The sequence below is a fragment of the Temnothorax nylanderi genome, unplaced genomic scaffold (genome assembly GCF_030848795.1).
Source record: "Temnothorax nylanderi isolate EJ_2023f unplaced genomic scaffold, tnyl_v1.0 TNYL_tig0017_pilon, whole genome shotgun sequence".
Lineage (NCBI taxonomy): Eukaryota > Metazoa > Arthropoda > Insecta > Hymenoptera > Formicidae > Temnothorax > Temnothorax nylanderi.
Genome location: NW_027249079.1, coordinates 1,641,409 through 1,665,111, shown reverse-complemented (window position 1 = coordinate 1,665,111; position 23,703 = coordinate 1,641,409). Strand labels below are relative to the sequence as shown.

Sequence of the window (23,703 nt, the reverse complement as noted above, 5' to 3'; positions counted from 1 at the left end):
AAAATCTTTGTCGATTGTCAGTTGAGCTCCGACAGGGAACAGTTTTTAGATACGCTGAAGGAAACTTTCAATATTTTTCCCAACTGTTTTATTGCTTATTTTTTCCGTTTTAATCGCTCGCGTCTGTTTCATAGCCAACTGGCGAACGGCCAAACGTTGCGAGGCAGTCGGTTCATTAAAATTTTTTGCAAAACTTATCGCAAGCGATGTTCTACCTTTACATATACTGTTCTCGTAAAAAAAATACTGCTTTCGATAAGCATTAAATAAATTAAATTTTATTAGAATATTAGACAAGCCGGGTGGCGCTCGTTATGATAATAATAATAATAATACAATTTTAAAGATTAATTCGTATTCTGTCACTGGCGCGAGGAGTTCGTCCAACAAGTATTCAAGAGACATAATAGTTTGTCAGACGAAATATACCTGGGCTTATGCACATCGAGCCAGCCGAGTACAATAGGGATTAATTCAAAGGAAATATCTACAGCGATCGTGCCGTAATTCGACATGACGGTTTTCGGGTATCCCACTATGGCGTGTAGTGAACTGTAATGGCATGATAGATAAGGTTGTCAAGTACACGGATGCATCGGCATTGCATTCATTGCTGCATGTGTTCTCGGTCACGCTGCGTTTAGCTTATTTTCGTCAGTTTACGAAGCGCGAAGAGAACGTCACTGACAAGAGCAAGTTTATTCGTTTTCGCTGTATGAAATTTTAACGATAGATCGTCGATCGCAACGTTTTTTCCTGACATTATTGTTCGTGAGGTACAAAAATATATAAAAGTATATATTTTACAGAGTATATAGGTAATGCTCGATATAAGAAAATCGACAGTAAAGTTTAATACATCATATATCAACGTGTAGAACTCTCATGTAAACACAATAATGTTTGCTTCTTTAATGGCAATGACAAAATTTATCGCCGACGATAAAACGGTGTAAGTTTCTTCCAATATTTGCTTCCAATATTTATCCCTATGACTAATTACGCCGAACTGAGGCGTTTCTAAAAATTTTAAATTAAATTTTTGATACACGGTGTGGTTTTCTCGTTTCGAATTCGCTGCTTTGTCATCGGATAGCTAAGTACACGGTCACGGAAGGCGATCGTCATTACAGCTCCAATAATGCCACACGATACTGTCGTCGGCTACCGTTTCGCGATTCGCTACCGTTTCCAATTGTGGACCGTACATGCCAATACGGCACTGTGCAATTTCATGTAAAATTGCTTTGCGCTATATCGAACGAATCTGCGTTGAGCCACGATTGAGAGAATTCGTTGTGTTACCGCGAGGACGTTAATAATCGATAAACTGGTACGGAGTCCGGCCGTTGGAAATCTCACGGCAATAGGTTGGCGCGTAACAATGCAGTTATTACGAAACGCGATCGCGGAAGCGAGAAAATTGGACCACGGCATGTCGCTGCATCGTGAGAATCCGAGGCACCTGTCGGCGCCAAACCCCACGGCGCACAGTGCTTTTACGCGCCAGTGCTCTGCATTTAAGTGCGTTTAAGTCTACTGTTCTGGCGGAAGTTATTTACGACGTACTCGGGCGCCTATCTTTTAAATGCCCTTTAAAACCGAAACTATCGTTTTACTCCTGTAAAGCGATTGCTTTACAGAGATCCGGCCCGATTACGACACGGCTGCGATAAGCACAGCCAGCCGTAATGTTCGGGTAAATTGCACGTTGAACTTATCCGCTATCTGGATCGTCAAGCGAAATCTGGATTGTAAAAGTGATAAGGCTGTGATAGCTTATCTTCCGAAAGACTGGCAGTGGTCATGGCTGCTCCTTCTTGTGTCGTTCGCGAAGACAAAAAGTCCGTTTGTTTCGTCACGAACAATCGTCGGCACTGCGCACCATCGTCGTTATTTTGGGCTCAATGGTGCGGCACAAGTCACCGTTTCACCCGACACCAATAATTAATTCATCCGTTCAAGAGGCACAGATGCGCCGGCCTGACTGCCGAGCGCGTTTCAGCCAAGTATTTCAGCCTATCCGCCGCCCACCTTCCGACTCTCCCTCTCTGTTCTCTTCCTCTATATCCACCTACACGTATATCTGTATACATTTAAAATGGTAAACACGCGCGCATATGCATACGCGTCATTACGCCACGTGTCAAAATATCGCGCGGCCGATCGTCGACGACTGAAATTACTCGCGATCGATCCGCGCCCCGCGAAAACGATCGAGCGATAACGCGCGGTGTCCGCACGAACATAATTCCGCAGATCGATCTCTGGTTTATGCGCTCTTCGCCGTCCGACAGTTGGTCCGTTCTCCGGAACTATCGGCGCCCGACTAACCGACAACCGTGTGTGCCACGCTTCGTGGACGTGATTTTCTTGAGGGCGGAGAAACGCCTCTATCTCCCCCGGCGCGGCGTTCTGCTCTTTTTGCCGTACTCGGACAGGAAGTTCAAAGGGGTGACACATGTGCACACGTATGCGAGGCCGCTTCATGTACGATCCTCTCGGGGTCACGAGATCAGTCGTGCAAAAGGGCCGATAATCGAGCGTAAGCAAGCCGCGCCGATAACGCGTTTGACTGCTTTTAACGCGGCAAAATTTTCTCTATCGGGCCTCGGCGGAGCTTTTTTCTTCGCGATTTCCCGTCTCGAAAATCGTACACGACAGGCATTAATTCCCAAGCGCGTGTACCTGATTGGAAATAATTCCGCGAGAGTTTTCGACGTGATGAGATGACAAATGGGGATGAAGCGGTTTTGGGATGCGGCCGCGCTCCGAGAAATGGGAACCGCGACGTCGGAAGTCAAACGCAAACCCCGAGGATTTCTACGTGCCGGTCGTGATACAACAACAAGTCCGGGAAATGGTGCGCGCTGAACTTGCGAAACTGCAGCCAGTTCCAACGCGGCGGTTTTCCTCCACGAGAGGTTTGTAATGATTTTCCGCATCGCGCGTCCGTTCAAATTAAAGCTAGAGACGCCAAGCGTACGCTGGCTGGTTAAACCGTTATTTCGCTCGTTTTCGCTCCGCCTGAAAATTTATCGCCGTCTCTTCGGAACGAATACACGTTGATAGAGATCTACTTCGGGGCATCACGTTAAAGTGGATCCAGGACCAAGCTAGCAAGAACGAACGAACATTTACGCATGGGACGAACGTGCTCGTTCTTGCCATCCACACTCATTAAAGCAGGCGTTCATTCATTCATGTTCGCGCTATTTGCTTGATCTGATTCCATCTGTGAAAGAGCTCGTATAACGTCCTGTATACGTACTGCAGAAGTGATGAATACCGCTATCGATTGCGATGTGTTTCAGTCGTCGGCGGATAAAGTCAGCACGTGCCCCGAGTTTCGAGTGACATTTTAACCCTTTGGTGGAAATTTTCCGACGATCCCGTAGGTGACTCCGAGGACACCGATGTCGCGTGCGCGAATCGGACACCGGCGGCCACCGGAACGGCAACGAGTAAAACCAACGGCGTTGTTGGTTTTGTGGCGGCGGCTTTGCCGAACGTGTATGGGTTTGCCGGGGCGTATTGTGTTTGCGTGCGCGTGGGTTTGGGACGCGTGCGTGTGCTTGCACGTGTGCATATCGAGGAGGGCGAAACGTATGTAGCCACCGCACAACGCGCGCGCCTCGATTTTCCGTTCTTCTAAACACCAACCCCCGCCATCCGTCGGTCTCGTCAGGTAGTCCGATAATTGAGTTACTCTAGGTTTGTGTGCGCGCCGGCTAACAGAAGTTTCCCCGATTCTGTCGTCGGAATCCCTCTACCACGCTGCTGCGTGCGCCTTGTTCCTTGTGGTTCTCTCTTCCTATTTTCTGTCCGCCGACGCGGCGAGTGATAAATTTGTTTACGCTCGGAACTATCGACTGGACACCGCACACACGAAAATCGCATACCAATGAGAGGAGCGGCAGACTGATCGATTACCCGAGACATGCGGCGTGCTATTAAAAAATTGTTGAAAAGTCGACTAGCTGAATCTGGTTAGTCGAGTTAATCGACGTTGATGAATTTCCCGTTGGTTTATCAATTACGAAGCTTTTGTATCGCGGACAGTTTAATTTCGTCGCAATCCTTTGAACTTTGCGAGAAATCTTTGGACAGTGTTAAGTATGAATTATTTATAGCTCTTTTCGATGAAAGCTTGTGGATTCGAATTCTCGGTCGTCAAAGGACAAACCGTGTCAGTTGTAATACTTGTGACGGTTTTCTTATTCCCTTCAATCGACTCGCAGAGTCAGAAACCAGTAAAAGTCAAAGGTGAGGAAAAGACAAGCAGACACGGTTCGTGGAATCTCACTAATAGTTCTGCTAATAGATCGACGCGATAAGGGCGACAGCGGTCGTTAACGAGCAGTTGTATAAAACATGGATATCTCTTATGAGAGAATTCGCTCGGTCGAAATTCTCACCAATGGCCAAATAGGAAGGATACGAGATAAACAGCTAATTTTTCAGAGCGTCTCTGACTGAACACGAATAAAGCGCAGAAGTGATTTCGATTATAATTGAAGGAACACGCGCGGGCGATAATAAAAGCATAATAAAAGCGGCTATCGCAGTATACATTTTGCTACTTGATACGAACGCGATTTTCGCGAAAATATAAGGATGTCGTCGGATCGCAGTCTTTGTTCCGGACGGCCGGTTAATTTAAATATAATTAAACTACTTCCCGTGGAAACGCGGAGACGGAGGAGGGCGTTGCGGATAAACGGCGGGCGGAACTTTACTAACACTTTCCGTGGACTTGCAAGTGCGCATAAACCAGAACGAAAGAGCCGTCTGCCGGGTAAAAAAGCCCTTTCACGTAATAAGACGGCATGCCTCGAGAAGACACGCGTGCGAATTGTTCAGCTTTATAAACCGGAGTCTTTTGTCACGTATGAATATGTGACTCTATTATCACTTCCCTCGCAACATAACGGCTCGATTGATGGCCACAATTAATTATCACGTTATTCCGCGGCCTATCTGAGTTTATACGGACTTACACGCGTTATTGCACGGCCTGTTTTTACACACGCTCGAGAGAACGTTGACGTCGAGTTAATGAGACGTTAGCCGTTTATTTAAACGCTCGCCAATCTTGTTCTTTCCTATTCCGTCGCTGGACAGGTAGCGAGCGTAATTGACACCTTTGTCAACGTGGGCGTCAATTTAAAGTTGAGATATCGATCGGTGGCCAAACGTTGTAGGAATGTCGTAGAATAATTGTAAATTTAGCCCTTTTGCAGAAAGGCTAAGCAAACAGCTTCCAGCCTTGTCGAGATTTCAACGATTTTTCTACCTGATCTACGATGTTTTGTGGAAAGGCCAGGCCTTTTGTGAGAGAATTGAATATTTACAAAAATCGTGCAACACGAATATCTAATGTTTATTCGCGATAGTTTGTGTTAATTACCGCGTCGGGAACGATATTCGTTACACCGAGTTATATTCGTAGTTTATACGCGACGTAACTACGCAAATTAAATGTATTACTCTGAGTGGTCACTGCTATCGACACTTAACGCAAGTAATTCTACCGCTTTGCGAGCACGTGCGCTCACGAGGGATTTAATCGCCGTATCCGACATTCAAACCTAACATTATCGTCTATGTAGGACGATATACAAAATGCAACATACATACAAATCATGACGATTTAACATCAATTAATGACGGGCGTACGAATCCTTTTTTCCAAAAATCTAGAAATAATATTCAAAATATTTGATGTATTTCCGAAGCGATTCGATTTATCTCGAGCCCATCACTATATCGAACATTACCCTGAAGTTTCTATACCATAGGAAAGTTATTAGAGAAAAGAATAGTGCAACATATATAACTTTTATATCTACTATACTTCTATATTAGATCATTATTAATTGAAAGACGTCTAAACAGTCCAGTACACTGACCAATCACTAACATCAACCTTGTACATTTTTCTACGTTTTCCAATCTCAAACCGCAAATGTTATCATACAATACGGATTATTAATTCGCTTCTTTATCGTAAGCTTGATTTCTCGTAAGCTCGATTTCTTGTTTGCGAATTAATAACCGGTACTGTACCGTCGTTGTATCTTCCATCGATTGTACACCTACATGCATTTAAACCTGATCATGTAATCCACGAGAAATACTCGATTAGGATAGGGATCACTTGGTGAGTCGGCTGAGCGATTTACCTCTTTTACCTGGGCTGACTTTGAACGGGGATCGGCGACCTGGACGGTCTCATCGGGAGGCAGCCGCCAGGAGTTCCTCTCGATGTTAACGCTGGCGTTCATAGCGGCCTCCTCCTCCGCCTCCCGTGTCCTTCGTCGGTCTCAGCCACTTCGTCTTCGCGCGATCGCTTCCCCAAGGTCCCCAGGGTAACCCCCGGGCCACTCCTGGGGCCGAGGTTTTATTACGCCAATCCACAGTTCCTCACCTAAAAAAAAAACGACACCTAATAAATTATACGGTAAAATATGACGTAAAGCAGCGGAAAGATATACATTCGACCAATCTAACGGTGAAATTACCGAATGAGTTGATAAAAGCTGATGAATATTGAATTGGGGGAGATGGAATATCGGAGGAATGGCAGGTAGGTAAAAGGAGATAAAGAAGATAGACTGTAAGCTCATGGGTAGCAGAAACCGGGGGAGTGAAACTCAATCTGAGCTTCGGCCTAGGAGTTAAGCACGGTATACAGAGATAACGGCAAATTGAAAGCCGCGAGCAAATTTTGTCAGTACGGTACAAAGCTGAAGTATACGAAGTACGTTTGAATATATATATATATATATATATTTGCGAGTAAAACGACAAAAAGAAATTTCAAATTATTCAAGACAATCAGCCATTAAGCCATACAACTCGATTGAATTTCTTTTGGTATCCTTTTATTCGTATATCGCGAGCGTTACCAGAAGCCAATCGACGATCGCTTCGACGCTCAACGTCATAATTTTTCCGGAGGAATTTAATATCCGCGCGGTACAATTAGTCAATGCCTCGAATTCCGCGAGAAACTTGCGGCGCGGCGCTTAACTCGGGATTTGTATCTCGGGGTGAAGAGGAAGAAAAGTTGGCTAACCCAGTTATTGCGCGATTTTTTTTGCGCAATGAAGTTGCAACGGTGTGTGTACGGTAACTGAAATGGGATCGCGATAACAAAGTACCGATTTCGGCTGCCGCGAATTTATGGGGCGTAAAAGAAATACAAAGGCGTAGCGGGAAGAGAAGGGGCAGCATCGAAAGGGCGAACGATCGATCTTTCCGTTCCTGTTTTTCCCGTCGTTACGCGGAATAATGCGCCGCTGGAGATTCGGTGAGCGGAAATACATCTGTAAAATTACACAGCTCGGCTAATCTCACCGCAGAGTTTAACGCGACGAAAATCGTTTTACATTGAGTTTGGATCCTGAGCTCACTCGCGTCTCGAGTTATGAAGTGTGAGCGGTGATTATCATAATATCATTTTAATACGACGGCATCTGAGAAATTATCTTGTCAAAAACTTTGAACGACATTATGAGGTGCTTACGGATGAAGGTTAAACTCTTCTTACAAATAAATTTATCAAGGATGCGCGCTTGTATTTCTCTTTTTGACGAGCGTCGAAAGATATAGGAATAAAATTTATCATCTATCGTTGTATTTACAATATATCATGGCACAATCTTGATTGTATAATTAACATGTGGAATACATGTGAATTTATACCATCTTCGCGTACAGATCACAGTTCAATCTTCATGTTCTTAAATTAAATACTAAATCGCCGCTCCGTCGACCAGACTCGAGGAGGCTGCAGTAAATGTCTCTGTTAATCGTTTTATTACTTCTCCGAACAAACATCGATACGTCAGTAAGAGGATAAGATAAGAGTGCATAGAGAAAAAAGGCGGAGAACTCCGGCGAGAAGGAGCGTTGTCCTCGCCGTGAGGGATGCAGAGGTAGCGCGCGCCGTGTTAGCTTCACGTGTGACGTCAGAAGGGTTACGTCAGTAACGCGGCAGACTGTGTGGGTACATACCCCTCGGTGATGGTGGAGATGGAGGCTGCGCTGCGGAAGGGACCACGGGGAGAGAGAGGACGGAGGTACAGTTGAGAGGTCGCGGAAGTGAGGAAAGGAGGGGATGCGTGAGGGTGATCGCGGGTGGACTCGCGGATGCCGCACGGAGGACGGGGCTGACGCAGAATAAGGTCGGCCACCCCGGATCTCCATCCCCCGGATTTCATTCATCAGTCACAGTCAAGCGTGGCCCGCGCGAGAGCTAACCGGATTAATACTTTCGCGGTTGTCTGCACGGCGGAAAGGACAAAGCCGAACGCGACTTGTGTCGCAATGGAATTTCTAAAAGCAGCGATTACAGGGCGGGTACCGTGGTTGCGTCAAAAGTGTAAGTTCGTCTATCTCGGGTAACGCGATAAATTAATGGCCCCGAGTTAAGAGAGGAATTGTTTCTCGCCTCAAGAGAGGTAGACAGATCAGTTTAATTGTAGCGATGCAAAATGCTTAAGATAACAGAAAGGGGGCCCGGGGTCGCCCAAGTTTATTTCGCTGTGATAACGGTTGAGTCTGACTGACCCTATGTCATTTTATTCGATCTGCCTTGTATCAGCATCGTAAATCAATTCCGAATCTCCGTTCCGCAAGAAAGCCCGTAAGAAATGCGGACAGGGTAATCGAATTCTCACTGCGAGCATCACGGAATGGATTCGCAATTTCGCTAAGCTCACTTCTGCCGAACTTCTTGCAAAAGCATCCTACTCCGTTTACGAGTTATATGGCGCCAAATTGGCTCGTGAAATATTTCATACGATACTTCGGCGGTCCTCCTTATTTAATCGACTGACGGATCATGGGTTAAATTGCAAAACTGACCATCAAAGGCTTGCCTTCTTTATAATTATATAAGCGTACGATTGTAGGCGAGCAAGAAATTGATATATAAGATCCAGTAGCTTAGCAATCGCGCCCGATATGTGAAAATTCTTGACAAAATTCGTTTTCTGTTACCCATATTTTTCGCATTTATACGTCCCCAATGTGAATCTTTTCCTGCTAAAATGGGACAGATATAGCGGCAGGCTCTGCCAAACGACATCCTGTGTGACGAATTCTGCAGTATCCTCCAGATCGTATCTGTATTGCACTCTCTAAGGGTGAAATTCGTCGTGACTTATTCTTACTACTCTTTGAAGTGGAATCATTATCCCCAAGCCGGAAACAATTACGCTTCTCTGTCTCGCGGAAAGTTCCAGATTCTTGACTTTTTTCTTAATTTTTTTCTCTTCGTCTATTGCATTCTAGTGGAAGACGCAGACGATGTGAGGAAATGCCTCCGTGAGGAAAATATTGGGTGTTACGAAGATCGATACGACCCGCGCCGACCTTTCCGATGTCTTCTTTCTGTTGTCACCTGTTTTTCATTTCCATGTTACATCCACGACGTTGATATCGAGAATTTTCCTCTCGAGGCTCGTGGATTACTCGAGAAGTCAAAAGCGTCAATCTGTAACTATCGACTGACAGATAGCTCGTATATACATACGCGCGTTTATCGAATCCGCAGTATCACGCGCGCGGTTCGACAACTGTTTACCCATTTATCGCGTACATTAAATCTTTTTGCGACGCAAAATTAGCTCTTTTAGTTATTCCAACGGTGCAACATTGTGCGTGCTTTTGCCGACATCTGCCCGATTTCATAACAACGCATGCATTTTTCAGGTCTTTGATTCCAAAATTAATGGCGTGGTTGAAAATTGCGCAATTTATTTCTCGGTTTAAAGCCCGTTGGTACATCACGTAATTTATATTTGCGAAAATTTTCGATTTACTCGAGAGTAGAGAAAATCCCGCAATTACGTTGTTGCAAAATCCAAGTGAAAGTGGTGTTTTATTATATTGCCTCTGTGTGCAATTTAAATAAAACGTTGCGAGTGCACGTATGTGCGAGTGTTATTAAAATACATTACTATATATTATCAGCAGGGTCTATACGCTATCAAATACTATAGGATATTATCGAATAAGCATAAGGAAAACCAGGATGAAATATCAGGATAGAACGGGATATGAGCTTTACTCACCGCTGAATATATTTTATCCTTTAGGGTAGAAAAGGGTAAAAGCTTTCCTTTAAATTTTTTACTTTATTACAATTTTTTTCCTTCATTTTTATGATAGCACACAAAGATGTCTATCTGAATAAACTATTTCTTCCGTTTGGAAATGTTTTTCTTCTTATTAACTTTTTCTAAGGTTGTTCCGAACGTTATAGGTATCTTACTTTGCATGAACTCTTATGCAAATTTTGGTTGTGTTTACCGTTCAGTTTCTTTCAATATGAGGGCAGCCGAAAAATAAATGGCATTCCTGGATTATTCCTGGACGAAATTTTCGAGATTGTTTATCGATGGCGGAGACGCGTGATGCTTAAATCAACAGACGCATATCGACGCGAATTGGACGTATATTGCGTGCCGGGTTACCAACGATGGCGTAGAAATACGGTATCGCTATCCGTCTGAAGTTTGCCATCGCGTATTGCACGCACGTGCAGACGCGTATGTAGCAAATAACCGTGAGGTGAATACGCTGGATCGCGCGGCATCGTTCTTTTCTTTCGTTATGACGGATTTGCATCTCTCGCCAGGCCCACATCCACACACACACACTCCGAGATGATATACTTTATAGTAACTTTATACCGCAATTTCGAGAAAGACAATTTGAGAAACAAACGAAGCGTTTGTTTCTAAGAGGGCTTTAGTCTACTTTGTCTTTCTCTCAAAGCAATCTTGTTTGCTTGAATTGCTCTCGCAGTTATATGGAGAGGTACACATTTGCTTAATGCGAATCACACGTATACACTCCGCCGTGAGCGACCGATATTATACCGCTCTGGAGTTCGTATCGCGAGGTTTCTGCAACCGCGAGTAAATATTCGGCTAGAAATTTGACATGTCTGCAGTAATAGTTTACACCTAGCTGTTAGAAACATTAGTTCCTTAGTAGTTTAAAGCTGAAATATAAACGTTCGTCAATATTTATACTGAGCTTTATCCTTTTCTTTTGTTAGAATATAAATATTGGCGGAATTATGAGTTTTATTTGCTTGTCTCGCTTGTTTTAGCACAATTAACACAAATTGACGTGTATTGTCTTTCTGAAAAATGAAAAATCTGACTTTTTTTACTATAAAGTCTTTATGTTAATCTTCTTTCATACGAATTTCCAATAATTTCAATTACAAAGGAAAAGCCAAGCGAATATTACTACGCAGAGTATTAGTAGTACGCGATGTTACGATATACATTTGTGAAAGCGCATTCTGAGGATCAGTTTCTCGTTGCAAATCGACGCATTGAAAAACTCGCGTCAAAACCTATTTTTGAATCAAGATCGCGAGAAGAACGGAGTATTCTCCATCGCTGAACGTTCATAACTTCATTCCGGATGGAACTTCGGTAAAGAGGACTCGATATTACCTCCTCGAGGGAATCGATGTCTCGTAAATAACGTTGTACTCACGGATCACGTTGAACGCGTGCAATGCATGCACATAGCATGTCGATGCATGTTGATTCCCCAAGCGCAAAGTTAACTCTTTCAACTGCCGGTAATCAATGTCCGCTTACGCGGAAACGCAGTTCGAAAACAAAGCCATTTGTCTGTCCCTGGCATCCCTGGGCGAAAGAAGCGAGCTACGATCGGACGCCGGGAGCGCGAAAAACGATGATGAATGCGCCGGAATGAAGCCAGCTTGCACTTCAACGCCGATGATGATCCCGGATTCCCCGTTTTTTGCCCTCTCGCCGCTGAAGAGGAAAACGCGAGTCGCGCGGACGGATTGATGATGGTTCGTCAACGTGTTCCCGGACGTGTATGTTTGCTTTGTACTTTGATCACAACTCGTATTAAACCATGCCTCTCTGATGAACGTGAAAATGATCTTTGCTTAACGGAAATTCAATTTAACGCCTCTTTGCTCGCAACTTTTGGCTGTTGCGATATTAAATATCTTGTGCAACTAGAATTAAGTTTCATAATAAGTAAGCTCCGTATTAAAATTCCGTTAAAGGAAAACCCACTTTGAATTAACGAAGCCTGTTAACTTGCAATAAGTACTCACTCGATTATGTCGGGGTTAAAACCTTCCCAGAGGAGAGAAGTTTTCAAATATACATATTTGTGAAAATGCAGTCTTGTAATCCGATGTAATGGCATAAATTGTGCCGTGATAAACTTACATACAAGTGTATTTAAACAGCAAAATACATTAGAGGAGTTCTTCTCTAATTTATACAATGATGGCGACTTGCTCGATGATATAACAATTTTTTATTCTTTTTTCTCAGATATTACTTAAATTTCTACTATTCTCTTTCAGCTTTTCTACTAAAAGTAGACGATGAAATTGAGCCAAGTAATTTGAAAGTAATACATGGTAATGCTACGGTAAATGAACGCAATGAATTGAATATTCAGGAGAAAGCGTAGAAAGAGAAGTAATCCTTTTCTTCATCTAACAATCGATTATGTAGAAAGAGTAAGAGATTTATCGTGCACGGTCGAATCCAGGGGACAAATAGTTACTTAACTGTAATAGATCCAACTAATTGTCGGGAACGAGGTAAGAGTTTCGCTGTAAAAAATTTCAAGCGCTCTAATTGATACCTAGGACCGATTACTGGAACTATCTAAATTCGTTCGCCTTGAAAATACGACTGTCTAGTATTTTCCTGCTGTATTTTCCTTCTCGAGATGCGAGACACATTAATTAACGGTAATTGTGGGATTCTTCGTGACACCGGTTGGTTCCATTTACGTCGACGACGAAAACGCGAACGAGCTTCTTTTGTGTACGTTGTCTTCCAGCAGTGATCCAAAAGGGGAGAAGACTGATCGCTCAGCGAATCCGCGATAATCGCGTTATTGTCTCCTGAAACTACCTGTTGTATCCACATCCGAACGCAACCGATCGATTTGCTTCGAGAGCGAACACGCTTAACGTCCGGTCCGTATCAAGCCTATCTAACATGATCTGAATACTCGCTAATCTGAATACCTATAGTACCGAGTACTTAGGTATCTAATCTGTGTTCACGGAATTACTCGATTTATCTAAAAGAAAGAGAGAGAGAGGAGGGGGAGGAGGGAGACAGAGATTGTTCATGCAACATTAGAAAATTAAATAGCACTTGGAATATAATCCGCGTATAACATGAACCGCGTGGTGGATGTATGTACAAGAAAGTCGGACTCGCAGAGTTTTAACGCTTCGCTAATCTTGGGATTGTTATTCGTGTCAGGGAGGTCGACAAAAAGTCCGCGGGAACGCGCGTGAACGTCAACGGACGCGTCTTTTACGCGCGACACAGAAATAAAGCGAGAGGTGACCTGGCTCGTAACCAAGACGGTTAATCTCGCGCCCCGCGGACCGATCTGTTCGACGACTACAAATCCGGGGAATATCCCGTCAGTGCAGTATGCGGCATGCAGTATGCAGCCGCGCTTGCGAATCGATCTTTCCTTGCGCGTACAATATCCCTCTATCCAAGTTACGGGGCCGATCTAAAGTTCGACGTTAAACTCATGACTTTATTTTATCGCAAGTTACTACGGAAGAGAACGTGCTTCAAGTCCCTTCGGATAATGATTAAATGCGAATGAGAATTTTTCATCGATCTACAACAATGGAACAGCTATTAATTATAATTTGATCGTACGACGTCATATCATAATATGGAGCATTATATCGCGACAGTGGTGCTTAAGGGATAAGTTATTAGACCGAGATACGGAGTTATATACCATAAATTCCATGTCGCCGATAAGCTTTAATCTTATGAGCAAATTTTACGTAAATTTTTTATAGAATTTGCTAGCAGCTAATAAAACATTCAAGTCTAATATGGCTGGTCTTTAAGATTGCGCATTTTCTAGCATATCTCGCGATAAGTCGTCGGCACATTAAATCTCTTTAATTATGGCGCATTAATTAAGCGAGAAATTTTAATTCGGCGGAGAGAGCGCGTTCAAAGGATACGTGATCGTTATCGTGAATGAAACTAAATGGATAACGCGTATTCAGAGCTACGTAATTATTCTTGGCTCGTTCCGTTTTCGTGCGGAAAAGAAGATCCGGAAGAGATGAAACAATCGTGTTTCCGCGTGCATGCGCGCTTATGTCCGCCTCGCGGCTTCTAATTGTTCCTCGGGTAATTGCCATCGCCGCGGAAATCCTCGCGAGAAGATTGACGTGGCGTTCTCGTCTCCGTTTCCGTGTAGTTTAATCCCTTACGCGGCCACTCTGCAGGAATTCGACTTAATTCCTTCCGTGAATCCCCTCGCGATATCCCGCCGCGCGGATCCTGCAGAAATCTTCTCACCCCACTGTCCTGTTGCAATTTCAGCGTTTCGCATTTTCGATGTATCGCCGACATGGCTCGCCGGCGATCGCGCGCCCAAGTTTTATCCTCTCCCGAGTCGAGAGTTCGATCCTTTCTCAGAAACTTTGCGCTGCTCTTCCCGAGTCTCGTTTTATCTGTAGATCCCCCTCGCAAAATGATCCTTCCCGGCTTGATCCTAACAGATAACTCGAGTCCGTGTCTTTTATTTCTTAATTCCTGTCCCCCTGGCGGTGACTCACCTTCTCTCAGCCGTGGAAAGGCAACTTTCGAGAGGTCGTCTCCACCGAAAAGATTTGCGGAGAATCGATTTCTTCTCCTTTCCAACTTAGTTTACGCAAAAATCCCATTACGCGATCCAACATTTAGAAAGTTTTATATACTAACTTTCAAAATCTTTTAAAACATGTTCGCAAAATCTAGTTATGTATCTCTTAATCGTAAATCATATGATAAAAATATATCTAAATATTACCTGAAAACTTTACCACACTTCAAATTCACTCCTCCTTCACAGGGACACAACTTTCTTCTCTTCTATCACTATCATTATCTTCTAGCAATTAATCTTATCATTATAGACGACCATTGCATATCATCAGAATAGACAGAGAAAGGAGCGTAAGCGCAATAACCTGCTCTCGTTTATTAATTGATAATAGTCTTCGATCCGTAACGATGTCCTGGCGACTATCTTTCATAACCGCTTGGAGTGACATCCCGTCTCGTCTTCTACAGAAATTTTTTAATTGCTGTAAAGCAATTCAAGTACCTAAGCAGACATGCTGAAGCATCTTGAAAATATCTCATTAAAAATCGACTCGTTTTAGACAACCACACTTGATTTTAATATGCATTCCAAGGTGTTTTATAGGAAACGGAAATTGCACGTATCGTGAGTTTGACAACTCCAGATTGATAAGGATCGCGTATTTTCGCTATCGAAGTTATAGTAATGGATGGTTGCAGCCGGATCCTTCCGGTTGTAAATGTCTGCGAAAACTTTTACGCGTTTCCGCATGAATTGTACACGAAACGTTGCCGACGTTAGGTCAACGATGTAGTTTCGTCGTTCTTCCGCCGTGCAATCTCATTGCAAATTTTACACGACAAGCGAATTGGCACGATTTCGCACGTCCGTCTTAAAAATGCCTAAATAAAAACAGCTGCATTACGGAACTCGAGTGGAGAACTGAGCTTACTTTTGCTGAGCTCACCATTTCTCTAAATGGAAGTATATCAATACTCAAAAGGACTGACAGTGATCGAGGGATGGTAAAAACGTGATATCGAAACGCGCGATGCATTTTCGCGATGCGCGCAGTTATTCACAGAATTGACAGGTGCAACGACGAGATCTCTCCGAGTGCATCTGGAGCTCTGGACTCGGTCTGAGGATGCAAATTTAATTTTCACGAGCGCGGCAAAATCACGAGCAGTCTTGGAATACCTACATATGTCGCGCTTAGTCTCTCCTTTTAAGGCTTTTGCTTTTGACGCGAGTTAAAATTTTCTGCGAATAAACGTCACTGCCAAGCAAGAGCCGGGTAATCCATTTGCCGCGGTACATTTGCCGCGTAATGCCTATTATAACTCAAACGGCATTGTGTCGGTTATTCCAGCGCGAACGCACGTGTTGCGCCGCTTATCGGCCACCTTCCGCGTGGACGATTTCGCGGTAGACGGAATACACATATCACATATATACATATATATACACACACATACACGCAATGTTTTATTCCTATTAATAGGACCGCATTGTGTCCGACGGGTCGCGCTGACGTGGTTGGTTGGCGGTAAAGAGCGATTGGAAAAAATATTTTTCTGTTCAAACGATAAAAAACATTTCCACCGTGTCCGCACTGACGTCTCTCGTGCGATATTAATTAATTACCGTCCTGACAACAATCGCGATTAATTGCGATAAACTCCGGCAATATTTTTCGTGAAAACAATAATGCTCGGCGAACGCCTGTGTGCCGATGCACAAGCAACTTTTTCTATCCGTCAGCATTGCTGCATTCCTTCTATCGCGTGCCTTTCTAAAAAAATTTCGAATTGTTTCGTAGGAAAATTAATTAAATTGCATTTTTATTTCACAGTACATTTGCGCTTATAAATATTATAAGAATGTCGGATATACGAAATTTAACGCGAGCGTATATTCACTTAACTTCCGTTGAACTTGTTTGTTTTGACTGTTTAACGAATATTATTACGTAACTTGTGTGTACTGTTTAGAACTATACCATATAAACATCTCATACGCGCGATAAATTTGAATTAAAGTTTCTTCATTATCGCAAAACATGAAACATAAAAGTTTATTTTTTCCGAACTATCGGGTACTAACTATTCCATAAAAATGGAAGTTTTTATCATATACAATTATTGCGAAGAAACTATACATTCTCGAAACTATTGAAATCAGTTACTGTTGAATAAATTTTAACATATTAACAGTCGTTGATAATGCACGCACGTTTCTACACGCGGGACACAGCAAACAAATATTTTACATCGCAGGCCGAAATACGCCATAAAGTATTCATGAATGCCATTCGGTTTGACTTCGGTCTCTCTTTTTTTATTATTATTTTTTGTTGCACACGCCACTACTGTAAGAGCGGCAGATTGTAACAATAAATATCCTACAGTCGGCCGCGCGTTTTGTACGTTTTCAACATAGCTTGCGGGTACCGTTTCCGTTTTCCATGACAGATTGTTCTCAAACAATAATGACTTATATGACCATTAAAAGTGTTCCTTTCGTGAATTTTATTTTATCTTCCCTTTTGACGCAAAATTGACTTTCCCTCAATTACCGAACGTTACATAGTTTACGTCTATACATTCAACAACCTAATGTACTTCGTCCATTTCGTCCAAAGGCGGATGTCGATGTTTCGGCGTAGTTTAAAGTACGTGATGTAATACGATGTTTACGACGTCATCTTACGCGTTTTACGACGACGGCCTTTTCCGTTTGTGTCGACCCGGGCTGAGATGACTCCGCTGTAACCCACCCTGTATATATATTTACGATGTTTGGCTTTTGCTGGCACTCGAAAGCGCGATGAGTGCGATCGCGGGAAACTGAAATTCCTTTCGATTCCGAACATGGCTCTCCGCCAAGAAAGACTAGGAACCGTGTTCTGAAGATTCTTTTCCCTGCCGACCCTGCCCTTCTCCTCTCCGATTCTCTCTATCTCGTCGTCTAAAATTGACCGCAATAAACCTATAAAAATTTCGCCTAGATATAAAATATAGATCGGGGGGAGGAGACGAGAGATTGATAGAAAAACCGCGAACGAAAAAAGAACACAACGCGACGTTTGGTATTTTCTACTTGCAATATATCATCCCCTCCTCTCGTACATACATCTTGAATTCTGAAGCTAAGATCTGAGTGAACTACTTGCATCTTGCGGATCTTCAAAGTTTCGAGAAAGGTATCTTTTATTTTTTTCTCACGTTTCCTTCAAATTCTTCTCTTCTCGAGTCGAAAAGCATCTTTCTCGCGCGAAGTCCAGAGGTGCAACATCCTTTATGTCTATGTCGAACTGCTATGTCGAGATTGCCGAAGTTACTTCTTAATTGTCCTACTTTTCGCGATGAAATTCGTAGCTTATTGTGGTACGACGTTGTAGGTGGCTTATCACGCCACGAAATAAATGTTGCAAGGCTTTGCATTGACGCAGCATTCTCGAAGTTTCCGGCGTGTTTCAATCAGAAAGAGTTAGCAAGCAGGCGCTACCGCCAATCTACCGCAGCGCATTAATTAATCGAAGACGAGCATGGGCGAGACGTACTCGGATCGACACGGTCCGGATATTCCTTCTCGTGATAAATAACCTTTACACGGTGCACGGGTCGAGTACACGGGCTTACAAGAAGCATATTTATCTTACCCCGTGAATCTTTATTCTATTTTTGAAAATATAACTTGAAGATGCAAATTAAATACACACTGGCATGGGAGGTCATTATTTTAGAATTAAGCATTTTTTTGCCATATTCCGAAATTAATTTTCCAGTTTCATTTTATCTTGACGGAAGAGGTTGGATAATTAAATATCCTTAAGTCAATTACGTATTTCCATCACCGGTTTAAATCTGAGGATAAGAGGGAAAAGGAAGTAGAGGAACCTGGAGCAGCTTCAGAGAGAGCTGAATACACGTCTGTTCTCATGCAAAATTTCATTCTTTCGCTCTTGTCATGCGATTCCATGCATTCTATCTTTTCTCGTCGTGTTATTCGAAAGTAAAGAGACGATCGCGAGCATCAAAAGAAGAGGGAGAGAAAGAGGGAGCGCAATGTAGAAAAAAAAGCACACGCGATACAATGCCGACGATGCTGCGGATTCTCGGATTTTCATGGAATGCGATGCACGAAGCTTATCGCCCGTACGGATTTCTCTGAGCTCGCGTACACGCGTGGTACTTGAGTGCTCGTAATTTTCGTGTCTGGAATTAATTTGCTGCTGCAATCGTGGAAGCACGCACCGACGGATTTTGTCATTCAAATTTCTTCGAGGACGATGCGCCGTAGTCAAACGTCCAAAACGATAAAGATCTAACCGCTCGTATTTCCGCGTTGAGTTATTCTGAAATTTCTGTTTCACGCTAATTTCAGAAATACGATTGATAATAACTCGCGGTGACCAAAAATAAAAGATGAGAAGACATAATCTGGATTCTGGAAGATTGTTAATTCAGATTTCTAATAGCTTTTACATTTACACGTTTCGCATTTAAAACCACAAGTCTCTATTTTTGAGAATATAATTAAAAAATGCAAATTAAAGACACACCGGCGATGGGAGATCATTATTTTAGAATTAAGCATTCATTTACTTTAGATGAAACTTATATATTTTTTTCAAGGAAGTAAATGGAATATCTGAAAATAATGTGTCTCCACGAGGGTTTCTACGCGAGAATTCCCCGCAAAGCATTTCGTGAATAATACTTACTCCTCGCGTCGAAACGAGGCCGGCGTTCGGCAGTGATTAATTTCTTTCTCTCGTGGCGCACTTTGCACGCGATAATGGAGATTTTCGAGAAACTTTTTCTCTCTCGTTTCCTTGTCGTTGTGAGCTTTCTCGTCGCACCTTCATGCCCATTAGTTCGTCAGTTCTTTCGATGTCAATGTCGGCGTAGGTACTCACTGCCTATAGATAGATCGTTCTTTCAAATCGGGGCGCTTATACTCTCCTGGATTAGGCATTGTGCAGATGTTAACGTGACGTAATTTAAAAGCCGCCGGAAATGTGAAGCCGAGAACACCATTAATCCAACGCCGACCGCAGATATTCGAGTTTCTTCGATTGCCTCTTTTGCTGCTGCTTTATTTATACTGTAGTCCATATTCCACTGCCGTATCACCTTGACAATCGTAACTCTTGAAATGAATATGGAGAATATAGAGAATGATTTCGATTTCATTTCATTCGACGATATCACGTTTCTAGAGAAGATACATTAATAAAAAAAAATAGGGACTTTGCTGTCGCATCGAAACTGTCGCTGCTTTTGTATATTCGATGGAAACTCACCATGTTAACAAGTTATTCGACGCTACAGCAGAATTTTAAGTTCAAAATAGAAAAATATTGCCGATTAAATTTGGAAACATTCATCTCAATAATACGAATTCATTGCAGAGAAAATCTATTATCTGCAATTATGTTTCATTGTCACAACGAGAAACCGTCATTTCGCTGATGACAGATGAATCCGTGTGTTACTATAACAGGATCATTTTTCTAGATTTAACAAAACTATTTTCAACACATAAAGCATTTTTAAATCTTGCTGTTGTCCATATAAATTTACCACGATAACATGAAATGAAGAGAATTTTTTCACCGTGAATGAACACAGATAAAAAGAGGTAAAATATGAAAAAGCTGTGGAAATAGCTGTGAAAAGTGAAAACTATCGAAAGAGTTGCTTTGAAAGATTAGATCTGCAAAATTTCACATTTCCTTTATGCTTTTAGATTGTTTCCTTTATATAGCGAAGAAACGTTTCAAATTTCCTCTATGTGCTTTGTAGTCGAGAGATCGGCTAAAGTGTTGGATGTTGATCCGCGTATTCCAAATCTCGTTATAATTGTCATAAAGCTCCGTCTCGAAAACTACCGCGGAGATAGCCGACGGCGATAAGAGCGCGAAGGAGCGGGAGGGACAATCAACGAATTACCGTCCAAGTTAAGAATCTCTTCGTCGGCGCGTCATTATCGCGCGGGACAAACTCTGATGTCGGGATTGATTATCGCGGCACGCCCAGCGTTACCCGAGTTATTCGACGCAATTACGAGAAATTTATCTCGCCACCGCCGTTCTCCATTTACGTCACACCGCGAAAATTTACGCAACTCCGCGGCGAAACTTGCGCGTAAATAAAGCTGCTTTACACGCCATTCCCGCGGTGACTTGAGAATATTCCGGGACGTTTTTCTTATTTCTTTCACCGGTGCGCTCGCTTTTTACTCCCAACGCCGACCGTAACGATGTTAACTTTGGACTGAATTGTCGCGTGAACCATGCAGAGACGAGAAAGATATAGATACCGTTGTACGGAGAATGCGCGTTAAAACAGTCTATAAATCTACAGATCGGCGGACACTTCTGGACCGGTTAAGAGATTTACGGCTTCGGTGTTGCGCGCGTTAGCCATCGAGCTCGCGGAATCTGCTCGCGGATCGGATATTCCCTCGTGATTAGTAGGACCGATTGGATACGTCACGCGGCGTAATGAAGTGCCGTATCTGCGACAGCGGAAGACATCGGATAGCTGCGGGGGGCGAGGTGGCGGCGCGACACCGAAGGATAATATCTACGGCCGGGAGTTTGAGTGCGGTCAGGCGCGTGATTAATTGCCCGAGTCTCTCGAAACGCTGACTAAAGGCCCGCTGTTCCGCATCCGCGGATCTGGCACCGGATCGCAAAATTAATAACTAAGCAGCGTTAGATGAAAGGTATAGGCTTAAGAGCTTTCTCACCGGTAACCGGCACGCCCTGGCAACTGTCGTTCAACCCCGTCATGCAACCCCGATCCCCGAAGACACTTCCGCCCGTTATGGCCACGTGTCAGCGATTTCTGCGGGGAGTCATAATCTGACGCCTATCTCGTTTCCCGCGACGAGAGAGAACCCGAGCGATGCGGTTATTTTTTTTTCATCAATCATTTCGCAGATGACGCGCAAACGACTAATTAGATTAGAACGCGGTATTTCCTAAGATTACCAGGCACTGAGATATTTAGAATTTATCGAGCTCTCGATATCGAATATTTATGTTATACGGAGAATTATGGCCGAAATGGATTATATACGATATTTTATGTAGAATCTTAATACGTCGGACGTGTACAGAAATGGAACTAAGCCACGAATTTTTCTCGCATTTCTCTGGCGACTATACTTTTTACTCTTTTAAACAGAACAGATAGAGATTCGCCGAGGAATTGTCTTCGAAAGCTCGTGTGCGTACAATCTGTATTCCTTCGGTCGAAAGATGGACGATTTGATTGTGAAAGATGTGCAGTTTGCGATGAATTTTGAGACGAGCTCGAAGTGTGGGCATAATACAATCGTCGTTGGGAGAGAAGACCTTAGAACAATATCAAAGGGGAAATTGTTACTGTGAGACACAGTTAAATCGTACTCGACCTTGTAAGACGTCCACTCGAAGCCCTCAAGAAGGAGATGAAAGATAATTGAACGACGTGTCGAGGACTAGTATAAACGTATCGCGAGTCCACTGCGACGATTCACAGTTAAATCCGTCGACACCGATCGATACATATTTATTATTCATTAAAACGTGGCTCTGAACGGTGTTTATCTTCGCGAGTAGCGATTAAGCAGATCTGGTAGCTGGATATTAATAACTCAGATCACATTCGTCGTCACGTGCTTGGGTTCCTCTAATAATACTCATCTATTCTTACCAGAATGTACTGCAGCAGGTTTACGAGCTTCGCGACACAAAATGTGCACTTCGTCAAAGTGTCAAACTAATTGCAAAGTATCTTGCTAGGACGAAGTAGCAGGGTGTGTGTTTGGGTCACTTCTGTAATATATGTTCGCTCGCAAAATTCCTTCTGGGGTTTCGAGTCAACGTGATTCTTAAAAAAAAAAAAAATGGGTTGGATGCCTGCATCTTGCTACGGCTTGCAATATAAAACTTTCAAAGTTCTTAGCTTATCTCAGCGCATCTTAGTAGGGTTGGAGATTGGAGTCGGAGGGAGAGTCCTATTGATAGCATGGAAACAACATGTACATTTATATTCACGTATATTATTTTCAGAGCTGCTCATATATGAGGTAATATTAAGACGCTATCTCAGATATTGTATTTAAATCAAAATAATAAATTGATAAGAGATGATTCAATTTCACACGCGTTAGACAACTATCGAAACGTTCCAAGTTTCCTACCGTGCGGCAGACTCGTTTGCATACTTTCACCGTACCGTATGACGGGGCTTCCAGATGCTATTTAAACTTTAAGTGACTTTGTGTTGAAGACCCTTAAGCACGCTAATTGAAAACAACGAACCACCAAAGCGGCCACAGGCGGGCTAACTATGGCCGTGGCGATTCGCGTGGCCCACTTAGACGGATCAGAATAGCATGAGAACTGCGCGACGAAAATTTTAGGAGGGTCCTCTCCTCTTCTGTGCGTACGAGGTTTCTCGCGACGGGCAAAATTCTGCCGTTCCCTTGGACGACAATTTAGGATCGCGATTAGAAGTTACTGTTTGAAAAAAAAAATATCTAAAATTGTATCTTACCCTTTAATGCTACAATGGGTTTAATCATTGTTTCGACGATCGATAGCTTAATCGTGACATTATACCGGACACTTTTTCAAGTGTGTGAGAAGATCGTCGGTTACATTGTAGCATTCGTAGCGTCAGCGGCGTTTAGAGATATCGCAACCGAGAGAGCTCTCAAAGCGACGCGGAGTGCTCTCTTCTCAGCGTGACATGCGACAAATTATGGACCGTATCAGAGATCGCCAGCCGGTAGGTTCCACGGATCGCGCGAATCTGCAAATCTCTAAATGCATCTGCTCGCTCGCACGAGAATCGTGTCTAAACGTTCCGCGTTTGGAGGTATCTTACTTTACTCGGCGTATTCAACTCTTCGGCGTACAAAGTTACAACGACGAACAGAGGATTAACTCAACTATCGGCGTAACTTGAGTATTCTGAATATTCGTATCCGGCTGAAGCGTATCCGTCGAGTAAAGATATTTCGACGAGCGATGCAGTAGAA

General features: G+C 43.2%; 2 protein-coding genes across 6 annotated transcripts in view; one reads left to right on the top strand and one right to left on the bottom strand.

Moving 5' to 3' along the window:
- Nucleotides 1–23,703, top strand: part of Vari (MAGUK p55 subfamily member vari) — a 139,474-nt gene that overhangs the window by 54,515 nt on the left and 61,256 nt on the right. The window lies entirely within an intron of this gene.
- The window catches only part of LOC139768693 (A-type potassium channel modulatory protein DPP6), a 64,083-nt gene that overhangs the window by 16,187 nt on the left and 24,193 nt on the right, over nucleotides 1–23,703 (bottom strand). For 3 of the 5 annotated variants that reach the window (XM_071699142.1, XM_071699143.1, XM_071699144.1), the window contains exon 2: nucleotides 6,186–6,430. In XM_071699142.1, coding sequence (XP_071555243.1) covers nucleotides 6,186–6,287 — 102 coding nt within the window. In that variant the 5' untranslated portion in view covers nucleotides 6,288–6,430. Of the gene's footprint in view, nucleotides 1–1,783; nucleotides 2,400–6,185; nucleotides 6,431–23,703 lie in introns of those variants that run through there. The other 2 variants (XM_071699146.1, XM_071699147.1) reach the window with 2 other exon arrangements.